The sequence below is a fragment of the Notothenia coriiceps genome, unplaced genomic scaffold (genome assembly GCF_000735185.1).
Source record: "Notothenia coriiceps isolate Sejong01 unplaced genomic scaffold, NC01 NC01_scaffold00004052, whole genome shotgun sequence".
Taxonomy (NCBI): domain Eukaryota; kingdom Metazoa; phylum Chordata; class Actinopteri; order Perciformes; family Nototheniidae; genus Notothenia; species Notothenia coriiceps.
In genome coordinates this window covers 375698-401980 of record NW_011336753.1, presented here as the reverse complement: position 1 = coordinate 401980, position 26283 = coordinate 375698, and the positions used below count along the sequence as shown (strand labels likewise).

Below are 26283 nucleotides of genomic sequence, written 5' to 3'. Positions count from 1 at the left end.
CTAGTGGTTGGAACAGTAGGAGCCGTAAACCTACTAAATCCAGTTGAGACACATTCGTTGGGTGCTCTCGCACTAAGGCCGGCCGGCCCGAGTTGTTACTTGGTGGTCTATTTCTTTTGTCCTTAATCGATTGTAGGGCTAGTCTTATTGTCTGGTGTGTGTTGTGTGTGGGGTTGGTGCTGCGTGTGGTGTGGCTCGCCGCGGCCGCGTCGGTGTCGTGTGGTGTGTGTGTGTGTGTGTGTGTGTGTGTGTGTGTTGTGTGTGTTGTTGTGTTGTGTGGAGTGTGACGTCGTGTGTGTGTGTGTGAGAGATCTACAAAGGGTCTTCTCTCGACAATTCCCTTGAGCCGTTACTTTTTCCGTGTGCTCTTGTGCTACCTACTAGGCCAAATTTGTGTGTGTGTGTGTGTGTGTGTGTGTGGTGTGTGTGTCTTGTGTGTGTGTGTGTGTGTGTGTGTGTGTGTGTGTGTGTGTGTGTGTGTGTGTGTGTGTGTGTGTGTGTGTGTGTGAGAAAAAGACAGAAAGTGAGTGCTGCACTCACTTTCTGTCTTTTTCTCACACACACACACACACACACACACACACACACACACACACACACACACACACACACACACACACACACACACACACACACACACACACACACACACACACACACACACACACACACACACACACACACACACACACACGTCAAAAGAAAGTGATGACCTCGTAAACCAGAGATTGATATTTCACTTTAACCACACATTCACACAGAATGCAAAAACTGCCAAGCAAAGATCAGTCAGTGTAAGTTTATTTAATAAGACTTCACAAAAAAAAAGTAACCATGTAGCATGTAACAATTATCATTCTTTTTGCTATACAGTAAATCCATACTGTTTTCGCCTCAATGCCATTTGTTCCACCCTAAGTGTCCTTTGGCCAACTCTGACTCACCAGCATCAAAGCTGAAATAAAGAAATATGTATTTTTTAATGACTTCTCACATATGAAAAAATAACAATGAAAAACAAAAAAGTAACAGCGTTAAAAGCAACACAACCGTTATTAAGGCGAATCAAGGCACACATGCATACTCCTGCAAGACATTTTATTTTAGCTTCTTTTGTGTTATACATGCTGGCTCTTTGAGCAATGTTGATTTAAAATAAAAAGATTCATAACAACAAATAAAAAAGCACAAGTATATTGAAACTTTTTGCAAGTAGTATTGCAAATTGTAACAAAAGCAGATGACATAAAAGTGGTCTGTGTGCCATGTTTTTAAGTTGTGTTTTTTATGTGCACATAACATGGTAGCAAGAGAATATCTTATCAAAAGTGCAAATGACTTTATTGATCATAACTACCATAAACTGGCTATCGCACTGTAAGCACAATCAGCAACGTTTTTTAAATGTTCTTCCTGTTTTTTAACTTTCTGACATTTTTTAATTCAAATGCTTAACCTTTCGTTATAAGAGCATTAAAACAGTACCTCCACCATACTTCGAAAAACAGACTCTAGGGTTTACATACCATACTGTATCAGTTCTCTGTATCCTCTCTTTTTTACCTGAAGTTGCAACTTTTTATATAAAAACATGAAGGTTGTTTTTGCAAAGTGACTCTCATTTTGCTTTTCTTTGGTAGGAAAGTACACAACATATTGGTAATGTTATTTTAAAGGCACTCAATAAACTTTGTTTAACAAAATCATTAACTCTTTGGTTAAAGAGGAAACCTTTAAGGGGTTCATTCAAACTTTGCAGAAATCAGACCCAGACAGTGAGCACGAGGAACTGATCTCTATATAAAAACAACCTGAGAGGCAGCATTTGTTAGCCTGCGTTACCGTCCTGGGTAATAACTCTGGGTTCTTAAAATGCTGTGACGAAGGGTGACAGGTATGTCAAGGGAAAGGTGGAGTAAAAGACTGTTTATAGGTTGCTGTTGCTGTTGCATTCGCGGCACAAGATCTTGTCTCCATCGGGGAAGAAGCCGGCGCCCACCAGTGAAGCAGAGCACTGGGAGCAGGTGAAGCAGGGCTGGTGCCACTGGCGTTCCTCAAATGAGATGTACTTCCCTCCTCCAAACCCTGGGGCAAAAAGAGCAATGACACAAAGATAAAACATTTTGGTTGAGCTTCAGAGGACTCAAGCATGCTTCAAAACATATCTAACTGGGAAAATAAGCTTTTTATTCTTTACAAGAAAAGAAGGGCTATAAGAAATGTTCCATACATTTATCGCTTCCTAGAACTGTGTGTATCATTCTTTAACTGGCTGTGTGCGTTACGATTTACGTAAATCCAGAAGACTTTGAAAGAATTCAACCAGGTTACACACAGTGTAAAATGCAGAAAGTGGCAGCCAATCTAAGTACTACAAGTATTTCTAGTGTTTAACCCTCCCCCAGTCAGTCGATCAAAATAAGCACCTGGGGACGCACAAATCAATATCATAGTGTGGAATAGTGATGTTGTCTTGCCTGTGATTGGTTTGCTGCAGGCCTCACACTTCTTGGAGTACAGGCTGCCGAAGCACTTGATGCAGTAAGGGCTCTCGTCTCTCGAGGTGAAGTGCTGACCCGCCAGCTGTGTCTTGCAGCTGGTGCACACAAAACACTCCTTATGCCACGGCTCGTCCCGATAGGTCACACCGCCTTTAGCCAGGGCCTGGAAATAAGAGAGGTCAAAGGTCAATTGGGCATCATTTTAAATCACTTCTAAAATGTATTCCCTTGCACGTGTCAGCTTAACAAGGATACATCCCACTTATGTTATGCTTCGGGTTGTTTCTGCTGACCTTTTTACAGTGTGTGCAGCGCGGGGCGAACTTGTCCTCGTAGCAGGACACGCAGTAGTGTTCATCCTTGTCAGGGATGAAGGACTTTGAGCCAATCGGCTGGTTGCAGCTGTTACAGATGAAGCAGCCCTCGTGCCATGTAGAGCCGCCGTACTCCAACTTCCTCGTACCTAGCAGAGAGAAAGAGTGATGATAGGAGGCAGGGAAGGAAAGAGAAAGATGAAAAGATTGACTTACTGTAACTTATTTGAGTATGCAGCTTTTACGGTTCTTCATGGAGTTGTAATGGCCATTTGGTAATTTTACAGTATGGTGATTTTTATTTAACTATGAACTGACTTCAATTGCTTAAAGGCATATAAAAATCATTTTGTTTTACTAAGATGGATTTCATTTTACATCATAATACCACAAGCCCCACACTTCTTTCCGACTGATGGAAACTGGCGGCAGTCCGTTTAGAAAGGGGATAATGCCATTTTCCCCTCTACTGTAGGTCCCCAAACAATCCATCTTCTATCCCTTAGCTGTTGAGTTTTTTATTATACTGGTTGGGTTTATTCTATGGTGACGCAGTGGTTTGTGTGGGTCTGACATTTTAAACGTTTCACGGCTTTAGGCTGTGTGCTGTTGAGTTCTTGAGTCAAAAACTGCCAAATCCCCTGAAAAAACATTCTTGGTTACAAGCTTACATGAATTATAGTGACTCAATAATATTAGCAGTTTCTTAGCAAGTATCTGACAAAAAGAATAAAAGTGAAAAAGCTGAATGTTGGGGTCTCATGAATAAGCATTCCAACTTTAAAGAACCTTGAAAAAATAATACTTTATTGAATTGGTGCACAACGGATTTTATTCATATCCTCTTTGCATATAGTCCAATTTCGATATGCTCACAACTGTCTCTTTCCTTTTAGTGCCTTTTTTCCTTCCCAGATCATACTGTATTGTTATGGAATATATTGTAGGTTTTCAGTTTGACTTTCCTTACAAGAATTTCATTTGTGTATTTATTCTTGCAAAAATAGTTTGTTTCAAATGTCAGTGTTTATCTCAAATAAGATAATTCGACAGAGACATGTCTGTCGTAAGGGTTTCCAAACTGAATAAACTGAGTTGCAAAAGAAAAGGACCATTGTCTGCGAGACATACAACAGCCTTTGTGACGAATGTTGGTCATGCATCGGGATCAAAGTTGCAGCAATTTTATCAGAGAAATCGTCTAACCAAATCATGTTGAGAAATCCAATTACACTGCGTTTGTATTAAGTTTCTTCCTTCCTTGAGTCGCCTACATAAACAACTTCAGCCTAGCATGCAGTCTTTAAACAAAGACAAGTGTGTGTGCCTGTTTTTTGAGGGTGTTCATACTTTTATATGATGACAAAGCTGCTGTTCGTCTTTAGTTTAAGGAGAGGTCACACTTTTTCGAATTGAAACCAAAGTGCATCAGAATTGTGGGTGATACAGTGAAATGTTTAATTAATGCTTTACTAGGAAAAGTGAGGAGAAATGTTTTTGAGCTGAAAACTTTATCTAACTGTTATTCTTCTCAAGGTCTTCTCATCCCTGTATAATGCAAACATAATGTATTTATGTACTTCTCCAAACAAAAGGGGGATTACCTACAGTTGAAACAAAGGGAAATATCACATTTTCCTGAACTCATTTACTGCTTCGTCAGGGCTGTGTAAGCTGGAATAACTGACTCTCTTATCTCCTGTTATCATCAGTCTGCTGGCAGCCCTCCAGTCCTGAGGGATCTGGCTTCAGACAACAAGTCAAGCAGACTGGCAATTACTCTGTCACATTCAGAACTGGCAGCTGCTCAATCGTGGACCCTCGCATTCTCTTCTCCCTTTTTGAAAAAAAAGAAATGTCTACATATGCTTGATCTGTTTTCATGTGTCCCTGCTGTGTCTGTTATGTCATCATTTTCCATAGTCTTTGCCTATCCATCTTGACATTTTAATTTGTATACTACATGGAAAATAACTAACTAATGTTTAGTGCGCGAGTGGAGTACCATTATATATGGCACTGTCAAATGCATTATGTGCAAGGTATTTTACATGTCACTCCCTCTTTCATTTCATTTCCTCTTAATCAACGCTCTGTTTTGGAAAACGAGTCGTTTAGAGTGCATTATATCTTATTGCACGATGTTTTGCAGGTTTACCTGGCATGACGACTTTGTCGCAGGCTACACACTTGGAGGAGAACTCATTACAGTAGCAGTCATTGCAGAGCAGCTCGTCTTCCTGGCTGGTGAAAGGCTCATCTGCCAACGAGTGATCGCAGCGGAAACAGCGGAAGCAGTGCTCGTGATAGTGACGGTCCTCATAGAAGAGCTCCTGGCAGGGGGGAAAAGGGGAGACAAGAAAAAAAATCAGAACTCATTCTTTACGTGAATAATCATTTATTTGTATAATTTAAAGTAGGCAAATAAAGAAACGACTGAAAAGCTTTACACCTTCAAGTATATCTGGTTCAACAATGAGAAGTTAAAACTGACACATGCAAGGTCTTTAAGGCCTAAACAAGCATGTGGTTACTCTGTGTACGTTATCAGACTATACTCTATTTGTGAGTATCTTCTGCATTAAATAAAATTCTCACAATGTTACATTTATTGTCGAAAAGGAAATGAGCTATGAAAATGTTGTCTTTATTAATCACTCACTGCCCATAGGGGTGTTGATAATGTATTGGACTACTTAGCTAAGCAAACTATTACACATGCCCTCATCCTGTGAACTCTAAGTAGCTAATGTCAGTCTTAAATGATCCACTTCATGTTAGTTCTTTCCATTAAGCAAAGTTTGAATTTGAACGTGATTGTGGAGGAGAGGGAGACGTTCCCTCATGCTGCATTTTAACAATCATAGACTAAATTAGCCTGTGGACCTAGTGGAAATTGTCTGTGTAATTGCAAGTTAAATTGGTCTTTACTGTGTCTCTCCACACAAAATACATAGAACACGCCTAATTTAGCACAAATGATGCGTCATTAACATGACATAACTTCTGTCTTAGCTATCCAAGACCATGTCAAATTAAATATGCTTTGTTTGAACTGCAACGTGTAGCTCAAAGTGCGGAAAGTCTGAAGTCATACCTGCAGTTCAATCCAATGCATGTAAAAAAGAAAGACGTTACACAAACCTTTTGGGTAGAGGCCCCACATTTCTTTCTTGAAAAATGTAAGCTAGAAAATTGATTGGCTCCATGAAAAGATTTTCGCCAACAAACATACAGTATTTTGTGAGGTCACACTGACCTTTGACTATTTCTATTCAGTTCATATTTGAGTCCAGGTGGACAATTTTGCCAACTTTGAGTAAATTACCCACAGGAAATATTTGGTCATGAGAACCAGACAGAGGAATAGAAAACCTGAAAACAAAATGCCTTAGGCCTCGGCAGTAACTGTCACAGGTACATAAATATTATGTTGTTTTATTCAAGTTGGGTATTCTCTACTTGTCACTGCAGCAGATACGTGATTGCATGTCTGATCATGAAAATGAAATGCCTTACCCTTGCGTCATGGCCGATCAGCTCTTTGCACTCATCACATGTGTTTGAGAACAAATTGTCGTAACAGGGGATGCAGTAGGGTCTGTCATCTGACTGGATGTACTTTCTGCCGTACAAGGACTCCTTGCAGCTGTCACAGTCAAAAGAGTCAGTCATTGTAATTTTCTGTGAGCCTGAAACACAAGAAAGGAGATACTTGAGTCAACAGAATTTCAAAAGCAAACACCAACAAATCAATAAGAGATGAGGACAAGAAGATAGGGGGAACATGAGGAGGGGCAGAAAAGTCTTTAGGACTGATTTAGCCACCTTTTCCGACACAGGGGTTATAAATAAGTGCCAATATTTACGCTGTAAATCCCTAGGCTTGTACCATGGATGGAGCTGAGCTCAAACAAAACACACTGTGCAAGTGGGAGCAAGTGGAAAAAGAAAGAGTGTCAAGGAAAATAAGTGAGAGAGAGAGCGATAAGAGAGGTCGCCCAAAATGCCTATTAACTTTTATTACTGTGTGATGAAAGTGTGGCAGAGGGAGGGGACAAGAAAGGGAGCTGTCACTTGGCTTTCTCTGGGTAACTACCAAATTATTTCCTGTCGCTGTCAACCGCCTAAAAATCTGCGACATAAATATTAAAGCGCTAATACAAACTGAGAACTCCTTGGGAATACAGCAGTGTAGGAACCACACATCATACAAACCTGTAAATATGTATGAGGAGTGTATTTGCGAGGAGAGCGTGGACCACCAACAGATACAGAAACCCGATGAAGCTTTTCTGAGCGTTTGTGTGTGTCAAAAGCACAGACACTTGAAGCTGTTTGAACATGAATCCCTAAAAAGTGTCTTCCTGTCAGCATAAGGATACAACTACAGTTACATGCATATACAGACACAGGAGGCATACTGTCTCAGTACATGGTTTTCACTGCGCAATAAGGCCCTTGATCATGACTGAACACACAACAAAGTGACAGAATAATATTGAGAGAGCATTATGGCAACAATATCAGGTAGATTGCCAAAACATTACAGCATGGCTGGAGGAGAGCCCAGTGATACGTGATACAGCCCTCTGGCATGGTGTGCTGATGGTTATTAATTCACACCACCTAGTAATAATAATAATACTCATCTCTGATATTATAATCAAACTTAAAACTCAACCTGTGCTTCCTGTCTTACACACATGCATTAAAAGTCCTGCTATGCAAGTGAGAACTGTCACGCACTGAAACACAGGGTGACACAGAAAAGGGAACAAAGACTAAAAGCCAAATCACAGAGGATCCATCATCAAAGACAACATTAGTCCCAGACTCTCACGTTTCTTCTGTCTCAGCCTTTTGCGAGACCAAAAGCTCTTAATGAGCCGGGGTGAGAAAGTCAAGATCCAACAGACTTCACCTGCTCACAGTTTTCACATCTCAACCGGTGACAGGCTTTTTGCCATCACAACACCAACTCTCCAAACTGGAGACACACTTTCAGCAACCTTTGAAGACCTCAAGACGAAAAGTGTAAAAGCTTGACAGCCCTGCAGCCATGTGTGTTGGCTCGCATCACTAGACAGCCATATCTGTCTATCTAATGACTGAATGACACCTTTATTACCTGATGTCTCGTATTATAGTATCCATCTGGAGGTTATGGTGAAATATCAAAGTAAGCAGCTGTGGTTGGTCTGTGTAATGTACAGCAAGGTGCTGAACTCATACTCATACATACATCTCTTTACATTTGACAAACCATCAGTCAGACGTTGCCAACTGCCCGCATAACCACAACCTCAAGATTAGATCAACAAAGTAAAGAGCTGAATAAGAGCAATATGACCGTAATGTTATCTGCCGTGCTACGTAGGTATGTGCTCCCTTTCCTTGCCAGGTAAGGAAACGAGACGAGGCATGACTCACAAAGCCGGGAGGGCCAGTGCTGTGACGTCTGATGTCAGCTTTAATTTCCAGAGCATATCAGCCCGTTGTTTATTAACCCTCCCTGAATTCATATGCATCATCGACATATCCTCATAATAAAAAACTGTTGAAAGTAGGTCATGAAACATCTCAAACGCAGATGTCTAACTAGCCAATACCTTTTACCTGAGATGAATCACTCATGGTGTCCCTGATTGTATTATATCAGTCGTGGTTAGCCTCTTCCACAACAAGTTTTTGATGGTCTCCAAAGAGATGTAGGTTTGAGCAAGAATGAATAGTTTGTGAGCAATCCGGTTGATATTAAGTAACATAACTCACTAAAGCACAGATGGAGACCTGATACTCAATTGCAAAGATTCATAAGAATGATAAATTAGTTTCAAAATCAGAAGAAGGGTGTGTTTTGCATTCCAGGTCTTGTAGCGTGTCCTTTTAAGCAATATTGACTTTGTGTATCATTGTTTGAGTGGCCAATGCAGAGCCAGAAATGAACTCCTGATGGCACAGGCTCTCACAGAGAGGGGCATGACGTCAGTACACTGACCCCGGGGCAATAAACTAAGACGTGACCACATGAAGAGAAGAGAAGAGGAGGAGTTGGATCTGGGTCATAATGAACTTCAGTTCTCACAGGGCTTTGTATCTGCTACTGTATTTGCCACTTCCCAGCAGAGGTCCATCTCCTTTCTGACCAGAACTCAATGACTAAGAGCTCCACTCTGGGTTAATAACGTTCCCAAATACCAGAGCTGTGAGTGAATTCAGCCTCCTGGGAAAATGTGGGCTCCATGAGTAAATCTCCTCTGCTTCCACATAGAACAATGGTCCAGATATATTGTACTGAGTTTGTATTGGGGGGGGGGATATCATTATTATCATTACTATCTGCTTAATAATGATATCCAGGAAATCCATTCTCTATAATGATCCATCTATTTGTCAAATGCAAGTATTACCAAAACAGATGGATGAGTTAACGGTGGTTATTCCTTTTCTTGGGTCAAACGTTAAAATGTTAGCCACACCATGGCTTAATAAAGACCCCAAAATCCTCAGTGTGTTGTTCACAGGAATGTTGACACTCGGGGAAGTAAAAACAAGATCAAAATGAGTTGTATGTGCTAAATGACAACACATGTTTTCTTATGACATATAACCTTTGGTTGGCAAGTGGCCATAGTATAAGCAGGATAATGAGTGGTGCCCCTCATCCATTACAATCATGTGACTTGTCCTGAGTTATCCTTACTTAACATTGTGAGGTGTGATGACCTTAACAACTTCCCAGGGCTGCAAACATTTAGGCTTTTTATTTGTTTTCACACAGTTGTTAGATAGCGGAGGAATGTCAATGCTTCGTTCTACGGGTGAAGTTCATGGCCAATAGAGAGACGCCACAGAGGAACAGACCAATGCAAGCAAGCAGGCCCGTATGTTGTTGCCGGGCAACATATTCATGGTTGGTAGATACTCTGTCCAGTCGGGTCCCACAGCCTGTTAATCCCCAGCCCAAACTTTGCTTACGCTCTGGTTGATACCAAATGAGCAGCTCGCACAACCTGCTGGGAACAAGCCTGCCAGTTACCCCCCTCTTTCTCTGACATCCATAAGAAGAATCTGCTTGTTAGATGTATATTTAACCAAGGACAAAGAACCTGACATCATGCTACATCAACAGAGGAGAGATTATCTTGGACACAATGGGCAGAAACCAATGTACTGTACAAGCATAACTATACAGCCACTGTCCCCAATTACTTTTGCTGTCATTAAGTTCTACCATACACTATAGGATAAGAAGACTGTGTGTGTAAGTAATGTTCAGTAGGTTTGGAAAGTCATTAAAATTCATGAAAAACAGACAGAATGAAGATGTATTATCTCTAAATGTCTGGTTAGAGATTCATAGTTTGTAGTCACCTACTGTCGATCAGTTTGTGTAATACAATATTGAAGTATTATTTTTATATTGTAATATTGCATTCAGCAAAGCTCTATTTACAGTAAAGAAAGTTAAACAAAAGAAAAAAAAAAAAAAAAAACACATTGTGTGGCTGTGATATTACAGGAGCATTGTGGGAATGCCATATCTTCAAGATAAGATGAAGTCACAGAGCGGAAGTGGTGTAACTGTATTCACCCTGATAAGACAGCATGACCGGGGTGGAAATAGCCTCAGTCAGCCAAATGATGTCTTGGCACATCATTTCAAACAGTTTGGTTAATTGCCAAGTGGGAGACAGTACAAAGGATGTAGTAATCATGCTAAGAAGAAACCATTTCAACCCCAGGGCATCTGCTCTATTTGTTTGGTCTTCGTTTATTGTGATTGGTGGACTTTTATGTCCAAGTAGATAGATTTTATGTGCACAGTAAGGTCTGATTTACTTTAGGAAAGTAGCGGCAACAAAAGCCACTCAGTCACCTTTAATGGTTTGATCGTTTGGCAGCAAAGGTCTCATACAAGAGGGGAAGAGTGTGGCTCACTCATTACTCTGTGTCATTGTATTCAAACTCCAGAGAGAGTGATGAAGTAAGAGTGGGACAACAAAAAACAGAGAAAGAAAATAAAAATGAAGAAGGTGACTTTCAGTAACTAATGAATGCTGGAGCTTAAACCGATGACATGCCTTAAATCAATTTAGAGGAAAAGTAAAAATGGCTGCGTTTGGGTAAACACATACCATCACATGGCCTTATGTCTTGTGTCTGGAAATCTTCCAGACACAGTTAAGCTCCTTGGCTGGCGTTGAGATGGGGAAAAAAGTACAGCACTGGACACTTGAGTATATCATTTGAGGGCTTGGGTGAGCATATCAAAAATAAAGCTAAATGTCAAAAACACACTTGAAAAAAAAAATCATTTGTGTCTCAGTCCAGTGGCCACTTGAAAGGAGCCTGATGGAGAAGTCGTCTGATTTTATTTATTTCAGTGCCTCATGACCGTGGAAGACTTTTCCATGTGGTGACTGAAGCGAAAAGCCAAGTAATGAATTGTAAAAGACTTTTGTAATGGCCCACAATGTTTATGACACAAAGTCAGAGGGATTCCTTCATGTTTTCTCTTAAAAGACTGAACATCGAGGTCTGGTCCTTTGGTTAAGTTTCCAGATTCACATATTCTAAGAGACCAGTAACTCCACAAGTGTTGCGTGCATGAACAACTGGTCAGCACCAACAAGATCACAATAAAACAGCTCAAGAGTTGGACATACAATTGTTCTGTGTTATATATTAGTCAAAACATTTGGTGTGCAGTTCCTGTTGGCTTTTGCTGTATCAGATAAATTAAGTCCAGTAACCGTAAGGACACGCCAAGGCAATGAATCTTATCACAGGAAGCGGAGGAAATTGCTCATGAAGGAGAGCTAATGTTGCAGCCCCATTCATAAACAGATGTGCTTAATCAAACAAGCATACAAGCTAGCAATTGACATACAATAAAAACATGTTTAGAAAGTATTTTGCCTAATAAAAAGTCCTAATAAATGGCAGTTTAGTACAGCATCAAGCTGTTTAGTGCAGTTCCAAGCCAGAAAAAACCAAACTGCAATCATCATCATGACATTTACTGCTTTGAGTAATCCGCGGTCACCATTTAACCGATGGGGTCAGCAAATGTTCAGATGAAGTTGGTTAAAAACAAGTGGATCTACTATGAGTGTGTCATTTTGTAATCCCCCGTCTTGTATAAGAGGAGAACCTGGGCCACCCATATTCTCAGGACATTACTACATGACCATCTAACCATAAAACTACTGATAACAACTGAATGTACTTTTTTTAACAACACACTGAACGAGCTGTTGCAGGGCAGGGGGGAGTAAGGTGTGGGGTTGGATTTAGGGTTGGGGTTGGTAGCCCCTGAGACTGTTTCGCTGTGGGAGCCAGGGTCAGACTTGACGATACAGAACAGGCTGCAGGACCAGACACTGGGAAGCTAACCTGTTATTGTCCCTGAGCGTTTAAACACCGCTTGGTGAAGAGTAGGAGGTGACAGAGGGCTCAATTGAAAGCCAACATCATAAACAGGAGGAGGAAAATGACTACCTGCAGCAGAAAATGTTACCGCGGCCTTTGTAATTTGTCCCTTCTTGGCAACGTATAATGACCATGCAAGTGTTTGGATATGACTTGATGTCTCCTAATATTAGCCTTGATGCTGTTGTGTTGTACACTCTGCAGCATTAGAGGAAAGCTACAAGTGAATAGCAGCTGGCCTGAAATAACTGTACGTCAAACCTTCTGGACTCAATTATTAAAAGGATTTGATCTGGTGATTTAAATGTGTTCAAAAGATAAACAAAAGCACAGCACAAGTCTGCACTGAAGTATGTTTGGTTATACTTAAAACATACATTTGTCATAATCTGACAGTTACTTGGCACACTGAGATTTGAGGACGTGTTAGCAAGGAGGACTACAAGTAGATGTAGAGCAAAGCTTTCCGAAGACTGAAGCTGAAAATGTAATTGTCACAGCTCATTTGTCCCCTTCACAAGCCGCTCTCAACCCCATTGTTTAACCAACACCAAACAATAAGATTGCAATTATTTTAAATCATACAGTACTGCCCCAACCCTCAGGGAAAGCTTGGAGCTTAGGAATGAACCTGATTTTATTTTTATATCACTGTGACTGGATGACCAAAATACTACAGTTTTGGCCTACATTTTTCTTCCTTTGAAGAAAAAATGCTGCCATACATTAGTGCTTCACATCTGGTTTGCATTGGGGAAAGTATGCAGTCAACTCCTGTGTGCCAGTGAAGGTTTTGGAGAGTCACTGCCTGGAGAATGCAAGAAAGGTTGCTTTTTTCTCTCTTTCTGTGCTGGTATTTGCCGGTAAATGTTAAGATGGCAGACAGGAAAACTGGAGCTACAGTGAGAAAAGAGGAAGCAAATCTTGAAAGTGAGCAAGAAAAACTTGTATTGACAGTCTGCTAGCTGATCTTTGGATACACTTTGAGGCGGTAAATATTTTGATGAGAGAATAGGAAGGTAGGGAATGCAGAAAAAAGCCAAAAAGCCTTAAAGCCTGCTGAACAGAACTACGCCGTCTCCACGATAAGCAGCTGTATAATAAAAGGAACACTTAAAACTGAAAGATTTCAGGCTAAGTCGCATTTTCTGGCTCATTCAGTGCTTTGGTGTGGTCGCTGGATTTAGAACTGATAAGTGGAGTAGAGTTGTTCTAAGGCCTCTGTGTGAGCATAGCATATTATTTGTCTTTGAACAAACATTCCCATTAATACCAGAGAGCCCTTTACTCCAAAGTTTCCCAGGGCTAATTTCTGCCCAAAAACGGATATCTTATTCATTATCTTGATATCCTTGTCATCCTCTACCCTGTGATCCAAGGGATAGGACATCCCTTTGAAATCTGAAGCCGTCGCTGATTACTGAAAAGGGCAGCCGACTCTGGTCTGACACCTGCTTTGTTTTGGAGAGGATGCAGGACCTGCACATTGTTTAAATAAATGTATTCAATTGAACAATTAACATGTGTAACTCAGTCCAGTCTCCATTTATATCTGAGTAGAATGATTTCACATAGTGAGGTCAGGGAGCTTCGACTTGCAAGCTGGATGACTCAGTTACTGGTTTGCAAGCCCCTGGAGAGGATGTTGTTTTCACAAGACCAACCTCCAGGGGGAACAGAAAGAGCTTTTCGGAAGCAATATTTTTGGTAGTAAAATTGAAATATCCACTCTGTCTTTGTGCCTTTGCTGAAGGCCAGGCATACACAGCAAATGTCACGTAAGACACCACAATGAAAAATGACCTCTGGACTTCTTCTATAAATAAAACAAACGTATTCTAAACTGCCAAAGCCAAGAGATGTAGAGGACAATTTGGCCTCCTTTACACAAGTCCTAAAATGGATTTGAGTCACATGCCTTTGAGCTTTTGCTAAGGTTATTTACCATGAAATATGACCAATGTGTATGGAGTGCTTTTACCTTGTTATTTCTGTTTTAGATAAGATAGCAAATCTGTCATAGACACATTTCCCTCTTTTATGCCTATTTGTTATGGCTATGACTTGTATTGTACAAGTGTTGTAGAGTGTGATGTAAATATATATATATATTTTTATCAGTTGTACTTTAGGAAAACTAGGAATTTACTGCAGATCTCACAGACTTAAATAAAGAAACTGGAAAAAAGGAGATTATATGGTTAAAATAGATAACAAAAAAGTTGAAAAAATATTTAAGTATGAGGAAAATCAATGCATCATCATCATTGTTTTTCCTTCAACTTGCCTGACCACTGCTGTTTACGGACTCTCTGTGGTGATTAGTATCCCACGGGTACTTAAAACCAAGGCTAACTGTAAACCAAAAGACTCAAAATGGCTTCCACAGACTGGTCATTCCCAGGTGGTCTCCAAATGTTGCTTAGTCAGCGCAACTAGCAGGACATCAAGGAGCTGGGATAAGGTTTCACAGGCCGCACACTCAGCAATCTGAGCATGCCACACACAACTGTGCTGAACACACCCACAACTGCTAGCAATTATTTATAACTCATTCAGACTCTGGGCTCGTGGCTGCAGTGATGGCACCTGACCCTGAGGTTAATGCCCAGACAAGACGTTTACTTTTTTTTTTTAAAGCATACATCCCAACATCCCCAGACATGAATATTCAGCATGTGGTCATAAGCAGGCGGAGGTTTCCAATCACTGTGTGTGTGCAGCTAATGTATTATACATTAAAGGAAAGTAAGAATAATCCTATATCCTAAAACCGCATCAGAGCACACCTCTCTCCCTGTCTGAGAAGATCGGAAAAGATGGGCACGCATCAAGAAGGGAAAAAAAACATTACATGTGCTTCAAAAAATCAAGGTGGGACTGCCAGCTGTGAAGAAAACTGGGGTGAATATCGAAGAAGTCATTTCCAGTATAAACAGCCATTTTTTCCTTTCCCAGATACATCTCCCTGGCAACGTGTAAACAGTGCCCTCATTCCCCTGGTCCATAAACCTCTTGGCAGTGACGCTTAGCTCTCCTTTCATCCTGAGCAGCGCTGACCGAGGGTACAACCCAGCGTTTTATTAGGGATGCTGTGGCAATGTCAAATGTTCATTTGTTGTGCCAGAAAAAAAAACATCAGTTTTATTATTTCACCAGTGCACACGGTTAAATGTATCCTATTATACATGTATTTTGAATAACTTGACTTGCAAAATCCAACAGCGTAAAACCAGAAATCTAAAAATAGATAATGTGAGTTGACCTCTGAACATCCCATTTTCCTGTCATAAAAACCCAATGCATTCTTCCTTTCGTCTGCTTTGTGCTGCGAGAACTACATGCAGGTTCATTTCCTACAACTATCCCGTTCAACAGTGCTGGGTTGATGACAATGAGGATGTCAAGTCAGTATGCAAACACACTGTGCCTCTTCCCGTTACCCCAAACAAAGACATCTCTGGGACTTCTCAGAAAAGCGATCACACACATCTGCAAACACAAGGTCACCGTGGAAAAAGCAGGCGTATTATGTCTGAACACACATACAGTCCTGCAGAAGGACAGAGTCACTGACACACAGTCACACCTGCAGCCATGTGTATGAGTATTGAAAAACATACAGAAGTGTGCATGCACACACACATGTGAATACATGAAGCTGAGGCTGGATAGAGGGATCAAACACAAAAATAAACACAGCAGCCAAACTGGGGGACAATGGGTGACTTGTGCAGGAAGAGCAGACACAGTGAGCAGCTGCATACACACACCCTCGGTTTGTTTAAGTCCCTTTGTGGGGACTTCCCCTTGAGTGTAATTACTTCTAATATTCCTAATCCCCAGCTTTTCTGCTCACATAAATGGCGCTGATAAGATCAAACAATTTGATGTAGTAAGGAAATGAGTTTCAAACAAAGTGGGGAGAGCTTGATTATGACAATCCAAACACATCCAATAGACAATGAATTCAAACCAGCCTGAAGCACTGGGACTGACTCCTGCCAAGCGCCCAGTCTTAGTCCTCAATCCCACAGAAGATGGAAGCTTTACCTATTTAAACAATGATGTCACCATTTGTTGGAGAGAGAGCTTTAACATCAGTTTCCATTCAGACTCTTTTTGAGAAACTTCACATTTTCCCTTAACATTCTGCATACTACAGCAAGAAAAGGAAAACGAGCTAGACTCTCTAGGAACAAATCCCTCGACCCAATTTGTATGATCCCAGAGAGGAACCACCTCTTTTTCCTCTTTGTCACCCTCCCTGTTAGCTTTAACCTCTAAATAGTTTACTGAGGAGAGAGTCAGGAGTTCATTGGATGCCTTGGCAGCTCATTTATGCTTGTTGAGACCAAACAAACACTGATGAATTGCCACATAATGAAGAGGTGCATATGTGAGTAGCAGTGGAGGAGTGTGCAGTGGAGGTTGATGACCTAAGGGTCATTGATCCCCCTCGCCGTGCCGCCAGGAGAAGGTCCCTGCTCTGTAATGCAGCAGGCAGCCGTGTGTCTGGAATGAGCTCACTTCAAAGGTGTCCATAAATCATGCTGCCACGCATCCGAGGGCCGCCTCCACCCTCCACGCCCCCCGCCCATCACCCACCTACTCTTTTTCTCTGCGGCCTGGTAAGTCCAGGTTCACCTAGACCTTGAGCCTTTGTGTGTTACCATTTCTTGAGATTTGCAACCATCCACACAACCAGAACAGCTGAGTTTGATCGTGTTGTAACCCGAGGGTGAGCAAATCATGTAGAAATGAATCAAAGCAGAAGGAAACAGGAACAATAGAGTGGTAGTTTTAGATGTAAAAATGCATTTACCTAAAATCCAATTAGCATTGGTACCAAAAAGCAATACTCCCTTCAACAAGGGATGTGAATTTCTCTGAGGTTCATTTAAGTCTCGAGAAGAGCTGCAAGTTCACAAATCCTATACCTAGTTTCTCGACTTTGCCAGAGCTGCAATCCGTCAGGTCCTTATCTCCCAGTGTCACACACTGGGACCTCTTTATCATGCAGCCATGCAAAACACCATTCATCTTCCCCACCTAATTCATTATCAGTGATAAAATGCAAAGTCCTAGCTGCAGTTGTTTAATAGAGAGCTGACGTGAAAACAGGTGCTTTGGTAAACACTGATAGCGTGGTTGAATTATGTTGCTTCGCAAGCAGACCAGTCTATCTCTTTCAATCTATTAACCAGTACTCTCGCCCGACTCTTGTCTGAGCTCATTCTGCTTTTATCCCGCTTCTCTTCCCTATGGAGGAGTATTCTTGGCTTCAAGGGACGCGGGGACATTACTGAACACAAAACAGACACAAACAAGTGAGAAGCTTGATGTAGGCACGTAGCTCCCGTAACAGCTCCACGGCCTTTTCATCAAGTGAAGTGTAAATGTATGTCACGCCTGGTGTAAATTAACAGGATATATGGCTCTGCCTTGATTATTGGACAAGCAGAATCCAGTGGCACTGGGAGATGAAGGTTAAAAGCTTCACTGACTGAGACACAACGCTGTGCACAGGCACTGTAATAAACCCCTGGAAGATCTCCATAAGCATGACGTGGTGGCCAATGACCATCATAATGCATGACTTTTAGTACGATGGGACCCTTTTTTCTTCAGCAATCATTAAACCTTGAACAGTTTCCACTCACCAGTGTTGAGGAAGGGATGAGGGATGTTTTAAGGGGGGTTGAATACTTCCACAGTGAAGTCATGCTGCCTGTGTCATTGGCCCTGTGCTGTTCTTCGCTCACCGTCTGGCCTCCATTTTACCCATTGATCTAATTTCCATTGCCAACATTGGATGTGGTTCTTTTTGAAGCTGGATGTTTAGGCCCCATTAAAGCACTGACAGAATTGCAAACGTATGCTGGACCTTAGGAAAAGTAAAGAAGAAAACAAATCGGTGATGTTTACCAGACTCTATAGCGACGATCAGAGTAAACTGAATATGAAGTTTTGTGAAGCATTCATCCAGTGAGGTGGGACAAAAACCATGCCCCTTTTAACACCTCGTGTTGATGAGTTTCTTGCATCCTAGCTCTTAATTGAGCTGGTTTTTAATAAATGTCAATGAATGGCTTTAAAATGTAACAAACATAATTTCCCCTTACTGTATGAAATGAAAAATATGACCTTGCATATTTAAATCTGTATTTCTTGATTGTATTTCAATGCCTGAGCAGCCAGTGAGCTTTTTGTGTCAGCATGTAACAGTTTATGTGCATTTATAGCACGTTTATGTAGATCGATGGAAGATAAATGTTACATTTGGTTTTTCCTGCTGCTAATGCAGTCAAGCATCATCGCGTGGGTGGTTTGGCTGAATGCCCTGGATATACACTACTTCAAGCTGCCAGTTGTAATGGGGTCTAGGGCTGCACGATATATCGTGTCGTGACGTCGCGTGGACGTGCAATCTTTTTTTTTTTAGGACTTGCGATATTAAGTAGGCAAATTAACTCAAACACGTCATGTTACAATTATTTTGCTGCTTGCTACAAAAGGAAAACTTGCGCGGCTCTCGTCAGGGGTAGCCTACTTGAGTGAGTGACATGCAGGCTCTGCATGCACAGCAAACCACCGATCACAATCAAATCTCCAAAGCAAACGGACCCGGTGATTAAAGGTAAAAACACTGAATAAAGTAGTTTCATGTGTTTCTCCAGGGCAGTTTGGCGCTGCTAACCGAGCTAGCTCAGCTTGTTGCTCTGATAACTTAAGATCCAGACGTCCGTGACTAAAATCCTTCATTCGGTTATATATACAATTTTATAGCATTAAAGTTCAAGAAAGGATGGTTTGCAGAAAAAAAAAAAGGTCTTTACTTCAATTCCTGTATTTTTTCATATCGCAAGGGGGAAAAAACGCAATGTCATTTTTTTCCAATATCGTGCAGCCCTAATGGGGTCTGTCACATAATTTCTCCGACATCATACAACACGCTATCGTTAACTTAATCTACACCTGACTGAAGACTCATAAAGTGCAGTATGTGTTTCTCCGTTAGAGATGTTCCGGAAGATAAAAGGTTTTGATTGGCACGATGAAAGCCTTAAAAATGTTTTATGGTTGAAGTTACCGCTGATGACAATAAGATCGAGATATCTTCAGTTTCTTTCCATAAAATGAAATTGTTAGAAAGTACACCAAGTCGCTGTTCTTCTACTTCACTGTACCATCTGTAAATGTATTGCTGAACCACATGGACTGCAGCGAGTGCGCTTGACTGTACCTCACTATGTTTTTCCAGCTGTGGAAAAGAGACAGGAGACTATGGTCTGGAATCTTTTTCTGTATGTAATAAAGCATATTTATGATTATGCATATATTTTTTTGTAATATCTGTAAACTGTGGTGACAGCTCAACCAGAAAATGGTAACATCACAGGACTTTTAAGTATATATTTCCAAAATCTTTATTGGTCTCTGAATTTGCCCAAACTAACAGCTGTGGTTAATTCCTTAGCATAGAAGTTTCAATCTGCAATTTTAGAGGAATACTGTATTTGGATAATAAGTATTTTTCTTTCAATACCTTAGATACCTATACATAGTAGGAAAATGCAGAGGATGGAAGCTTAAACCGGTCCTCTTGATAATTGCCTTGTTGTTCATTACTGCATGTGAGGAACTTTGGAGCATTATAAAAAAAGGTATTGATCCGTCTACAGCCCCAAAGGTTTTTTTCCATCGCTTTTCTACGGCCTTCCAACATAAGATTGTTACACTAAATAACAGTTAAAGCAAACCAACAACAAAAACAACAGTATTATATGGTTCTGGAGGTCTGTGAATCATTTGGTAATTGTGTTGAATGCTCTGATCTCCCTCTGGACTGAGTTATGTCTAATTACTACAAACATCCTGATTTCAATATGATCTGCTGGTTGTAAATACATTGTCAAACAAAGCAGTGCTTTGCTTTTATGTTCTCACTGCACCACTTTCGACAACTTTGATTACACAAGGTGAATGAGAGCTGACGCGGGATGCTTTGGGGGAGTCTCGACATGTTCCTTCTTTTGTGTAATTTTGTTCTATTAAAAAGGGAAATAGTTTGTGCATTATAAAACTCACTTATTTCCCAAGATGGAGAGGTGATACATACAAAGTAAACTGTACACAGTAGGAACTTGCATTTGTCTTCAATTAAGCCTTTCTTTGACAGCCCGTTGACACACGCGGCCACAGGCAATAATAAGTAGCACTACTCCTCTCGCCATCCCGTCCTCATTTAGTCTGTCTCTCTTAAACTTCACCTGAAGGAGCCAAGAATCCCTCCTCAGTTCTCCGTTACTCGTCTTTCTCGTAAATTACCCTCATCTTCTAATCGAGGAGCTGACATCCTTTTATAGCCACACTAAGGACACTTTCTGCCATTTATGGCTCCTCCAATGCACCGTAGGAGGGCCATGCAGTGTCCCATGAAGGTGAGGGAACAGAGGGAGGCAAAGGAGGCCAAGAAACAGCCTTCCCGCTTCCTACTGTTATTCAACGCAACTTTGACAGCTTTAAATATTTGTGCCAAAGTGTACCAGAGCAGTGCCAAGTGCACTCTTCTCTGTGTATTTTTGAAAAAGGTGCAATGCTGTATACAGTTGAATGTTCAGACTAGTGACTGACATAAATTTACACCACAGTGTACGCAGCACGTCCGACACGTCTAAGCCTGTCTCCGCTGTAGAGACTATTGTTTCTCCAGCAGAGCCATAGAGATGAAAATGAGAGGGTGGGATGAGTGTGTGTGTGTGTGTGTGTGTGTGTGTGTGTGTGTGTGTGTGTGTGTGTGTGTGTGTGTGTGTGTGTGTGTAAATAATATTGAGCAAAAGACATAGTGGAAAGAGCGACGATGAGAGAGGGATGGTGGTGTAAGACTTTTTGGATAAGGAGTCACATTCTTTATCGCTCACTAGTTTCATCATGCAGAGAGACATGTTAACACTGTTTACTTTCAGCGAGGGGAATGCTCTCGCTCACAGCTGCACCCCAAATAAACAGTCTTGTATTTATCAGAGACAAGATAATACACATCTAATCAGAAGAAGTAACTGCAGTGCATGCATGTCCTTCTGGTTCATTCCTGGAAGACGGTTGTGCAACAACAGAGAACATTAGCACATATGAATAAAAATGTGCTAATGCCAAACAGCAACACCGCCATACACCCACACTCTCATGACTACATTTCCTCTGCCATGATGTCACAGTCTGGGATCATTCTTTGCAGATGTGGGAAGTGGGAACCAGCCCCATTAAGTGTCTGGGAAGCAATCAACACTAATGCAGTTGGCATCGTGGCAAACTGAAGTTACTAGCCATATAAAGACACAACTAGCACAGCAGCAGGGGGTGAACGTGGGGATACAGTAGTGGTATGGTGGAACTAACAAAGCATGTACACAGTGCCAAGGCTTAATTACCTCTCTAAGACATCTGTTATGAGAACAGAGTCCTGCAAGCATGTTGTTGTGGAGAAATACACCGTTAACGGCCAAGTCTCTCAGGAGTGTACGGTGTTTTGAAAGGTGCCATTTTGAGCCTTAGGCATTGTTGCCTTGTTTAAGGCCTGCTGTGTATCACTCCCTGGTTAAAGGCTGCATGCCACATGGTCTCAAATGATTGGCCAATTAAGCCAGTGTACGAGAACATCCAATGGGAAGGAAGACGACATTGCTGCTCCCATAGAAATAAAACAACTCTGTACATATCACATATATGCAGGCAGATGATTGCTGTTATCCAAGACATACTCATACTAAAGTTTATTTTTGATTAAAAGTTTAAATTCAAAGATATCACATTGGGTTAGGAGTGTCAGCAGCAGGTCAACAATTTGGTATAACATGTCTAAAATTAGTAAATAAAGCAAACATCATAATTGTAGGTCAATGGACCAGTGTTTCCTTCTGGTCGATTGACCTACAATTATGATGTAGGTAAAAAGGTCCTTCTATTTCCCAGATATAAACATGTGGAGTTCTAGTAAAAAACATAAGCCTTGGTTCTTTACTTTGTCATTTCTCTTTGAAATGATGTATTGGGGTGAAATAACATCTTATTACCTTGCGTACTGGAGAAATTCTCCTCAGCCCACACTCTTCGGCTCAAGTGCCTCCATTAACCATAGCTTATCCTATGATTTAGCCATTAGCCACAGCTCAACATAACCATTAGTTATATGAATTCAATTCGTAATGCACATAACATTACCAGTTGTATAAAAACCACTTCAATTTGTCCGCAGACTTGTGCAGGAGGCCAGTTTGCTGACAAAATACCTCCAGCTGTCATGGAGTCCATGCTTATTAATGGACATTTGCGACATTTAGTCTCTATGTAGCAATGTTTTTTTCTCCATGGGATATTATTTTATGGCAATGTATTTGGAAAGCTGTAACGTTAGACACTCCGAGATAGATTTCCACACATTTTGGCAATTCATCTTCCAACCAAAAGCACACATGAGGGAGTTTCCCGAAGATAAGGACAGGTTTGTCCAGGATTCAGTTCCAAAGAACAAATAGAGGCATGTTAGGCCCATGATGGAGGAGTTGGTAACCACAGCGTGTTTTGCATCATAGCAAAACATTCCTTTCATCAAGTCCTGTGATACTGTGTGCCTACCCTCCTGCTCTAGGCAAGGGTGTAAGGAAACTGTCACGCCTGACTCACACCTTTTCTCAGTAAAATGTCATAACATAACCTAATGTGATGATGCAGCAGTGAATCGACAGGACTCCTGCACCCAAACAACATCTGTTTCAAACTCTGATAATGTTGACAGATTCATGTGTCATTCATATAATGGTCGCAAAATGAAGAAAACCAAGGGAAAGGTAAAGCGAGTTGAAGCATAACTCCATTCTTCTCGTAATTAGTTTGTATTAAACGACGTAGTGTTTATTTAAAGGGGCATCTGCATTTCTGTGCTGACAATTTGGAATTTCCTTTGAAAACAGGACATCCTTTGAGAGTAGCAGGTAAGTGCTAGTTATGGATCTGTAGTTGTATCCCTAAAGGAATGTAATTACCCCATTAGCACAGAGTCAGTAGCCTTTTACACTCAGCTGCCTATATAAAGTTTATGTTCTCTCTATATACACAGGAACATGGAGTGAAAGCTGTGCCACAGAGTGTACAGACAGTGATGAAGAAGAGAACGGGGAAGGATGACTGGATTGTGATGGGGGCATATTACCTCCCACGGGGGCCCTGGCTGAAAGGATCAAGTTTCAGACGTTTACCAACAAAGCATCCATGGAGGAAGTCCTGCGCCCCTCACAATAACACCCCAGCACCTGGCAAACCCCACACAGGAAACCTGAGGTCACTTCCTCCCTCTCAGGGAATTCAGACACACTCCTGCTGCGAGCCACGTGCCCCCACAGCCTATTGAAGTATAGAAGAGGGCACTGACTACCAAGGGGAAAACACAGAGGGATACTACTGTACAACAAACTCAAGTGAACTTTTAAATTAAAAAAAAAAGATTCAGCCAAAATCATCTTCTAATTTCCCTTTTTTGGTCTCACATGCAGCACAGATGTTTTTTTTAATTAGGCTAAATAGCTAAAAGCTGGATTTGGTTGCATTGTTTGATTTTGGTTATAACCACATGAATAAGACGATGATGAAAACAAACTATGCACTCTAACAATGTGTAATCATTCAGGTTGTCAAAAACATGCCTCGAGCAAATGTATTTGAAACAAGCACAAGTCAAATTAATCAGATATGACCAGCCGTTTGGTTCTCATCATGTAAACCTCCTATTTTAGCGTAGCCTTACGCAGAATGTGACAAAAAGTCACGAAAACAACACAAACTGTGTCCTTCGAAACACCATGGAGGGGCAGAGAGCTGCAGAACATCAACAGAAAACTGCTGCAACAAAAATCTAAATTCTGCTCCCTAACCACCTGCAACTACTTGACCGCCGATCTCCATCATTATCGTTGGCCTGGTTTCAAACGATGCCAACGCATAAAACCAGCCACAGCCAGTCCAAGTCATTTAGCTGCAGTCCCACTGCAGTTCAGAGCTGGCCGGGGTCCAAACACCACGTGGGGCTAACCTTTGGAAAACACTGAGACCTCCGAAGAATGTGACCATGGTCAATGAAGCAGAGAGGGAGAGAGGAAGAGGAAGAAAGCAAACAAACACATTATACAGCCGTGGGCTCTGTCGAGGCAAACTTCCCGGATGCTAAATGGGATAGATTGACTGGCTTTTGGCAGCAAATTAATTATTTTCGCTTGTTACTTTGACAAACAGTTTGTGAAAGAATAGTATGAGAGACCAAATTCCTCCAAAATGTAATTTCTGTAGTAATAGATAGAGAGGAGATATGCATTATTCAAAATGTTATTTTTAGCAAGTGTTATAGCATACAGCTTAAGGAACCAGGTAGTTTAATATCAGATATGTGACCTCATCCAAAACCAAACCTGCATGAATCTCTGTGTGTATCAGATGAATTAAAGCACTAATCAATATTTTTATATTAACAATGGATCAAATGACTTGATGGAATGTGTAATTAATTGCTTATATTGATAAAAACTATCACCCGACTCTGCTATTCCCCTCATCTAAGCCTTTATGCACTTGTCAACAAGCAGCAGCAAAAAGGGTTGTACAGAGTTGTAGTGAAATCATACAGCCTATTATTTTACCCTCCCTAAGATTATGAAGACTAAAGGGTGATCCTCTTATAAAACATGTAAGATCTTGATCAAATGTTCTCTCTTTTGACAAGCCCCAACACTTTACCTTCCCACTGTGCCCACTGCGTCGAGATGACGCAACAGGTGGATCACCACACATTTGTCATGAAGATGACACAGCTACTATACGCTGTGATGTGATCATGTACGCCAAAAACAAAACTAGAGGCTGCAGCACAGACACACCCTTCCAATATGCACAATTCCATATCCCACTTCCTGCACCCGAAGAATTGACCAGTTTAGCCTGCAGGACTTTGCTCTCTGAGGCCTTCACACACTGCCCAGCTGGGAGCTTGCTCCAATGCACACGGTCCAATGCAGTCTCTTTCTCCACTGACTGGAGGCTGTTTGTTGTTTTTACCTTATTTGTGTGTGTGTTTTTGCATTACTGAGGAATATGGGAGCAGGTGTGATTTTGTGATTAAAGTGATAGGGAAGATAGAAATAAAGTCATAAACAAGGGAAGCAGACAAGCAGGCAGACTTCAGATTTCAAGATCCTCTCACTTTGTACAGGAAGTGGTTCCACTTATGTCAGGGATTTACTTCTCCCCAGGTGACGTGTTTGACTAAGGTGTGAGGCTTGTCCTAATTTCCTAATCTAATATTCATACTCACAGATTTCTTACTAAAGAGCATAACAGTTAAATCTCAAATTATAAAGTAAATATGTATTATATGTATCTCATATATCTTATGATATTAAATCAAATGTGTATTGTAATCAAAATTACTGCAATTAACCATACTACCACTACTAATAATAATAAAGAACATATAGATTCAGGAGAACTTCCTAAATTATTGTTAATGTTCATTAAATATGATCATAACGCTTCAATTAACACTAGTGTATGTCATTGATTTTCATTGATAAGCCTCATCCACAATCATAATGATGCTTTCAATGACAATTGGGGATACACTAGTTTATTTCCCCATCACCTAATACACTTTTTCTAAGTAGTTTCCGAATATTTTAGGTGAAATGTATCCTTTACTGAAACCCCACTGAAGAGGTGGGCAACATAAACGTTAACACGAAAAAAAGAAAAAAGAAAAAGGAACTAGATACAAAGTCTTACCAGGAGTATGTCTGAAGTCTGGAGGTATCTTCTGTAACTTCCCCGAGGTTCCGTTAACCCGCCTCCCTCGCTCAGGTCAGATAAGATCAGTGTGCAGGTCGCAGCTCCGGTGACTCTCGTCAGCTGTAAAACTTTTTGCGTTGCTTCTGACAGCAGTCAAATCTCTGCGGCGAAGAGTGATGCAGCTAGCCGGTTACATTTGT

The 26283-nt window shown here is 41.1% G+C and overlaps 1 protein-coding gene across 1 annotated transcript; it reads right to left on the bottom strand.

Moving 5' to 3' along the window:
* Positions 1-784: 784 nt before the first annotated feature.
* Positions 785-26283, bottom strand: fhl3a (four and a half LIM domains 3a). Its single transcript, XM_010767066.1, has 6 exons — positions 26081-26283; positions 6335-6507; positions 4974-5148; positions 2795-2964; positions 2478-2664; positions 785-2085 (listed from the first exon to the last, which is right to left on the bottom strand). Exons 2-6 carry the CDS (start codon positions 6488-6490, stop codon positions 1928-1930), a joined length of 846 nt encoding a protein of 281 aa, XP_010765368.1. The 5' UTR covers positions 6491-6507; positions 26081-26283; the 3' UTR covers positions 785-1927.

Coding starts and splice junctions, on each gene's coding strand:
- fhl3a (XM_010767066.1), bottom strand. CDS start 6,490: ATGACTGACTCTTTTGACTGTGACAGCTGCAAGGAGTCCTTGTACGGC. Junction 5,149..6,334: donor TGATCGGCCATGACGCAAGG/GTAAGGCATTTC, acceptor CCCCCCTGCCAG/GAGCTCTTCTATGAGGACCG. Junction 2,086..2,477: donor CTGCAGCAAACCAATCACAG/GCAAGACAACAT, acceptor TTTTTGCCCCAG/GGTTTGGAGGAGGGAAGTAC.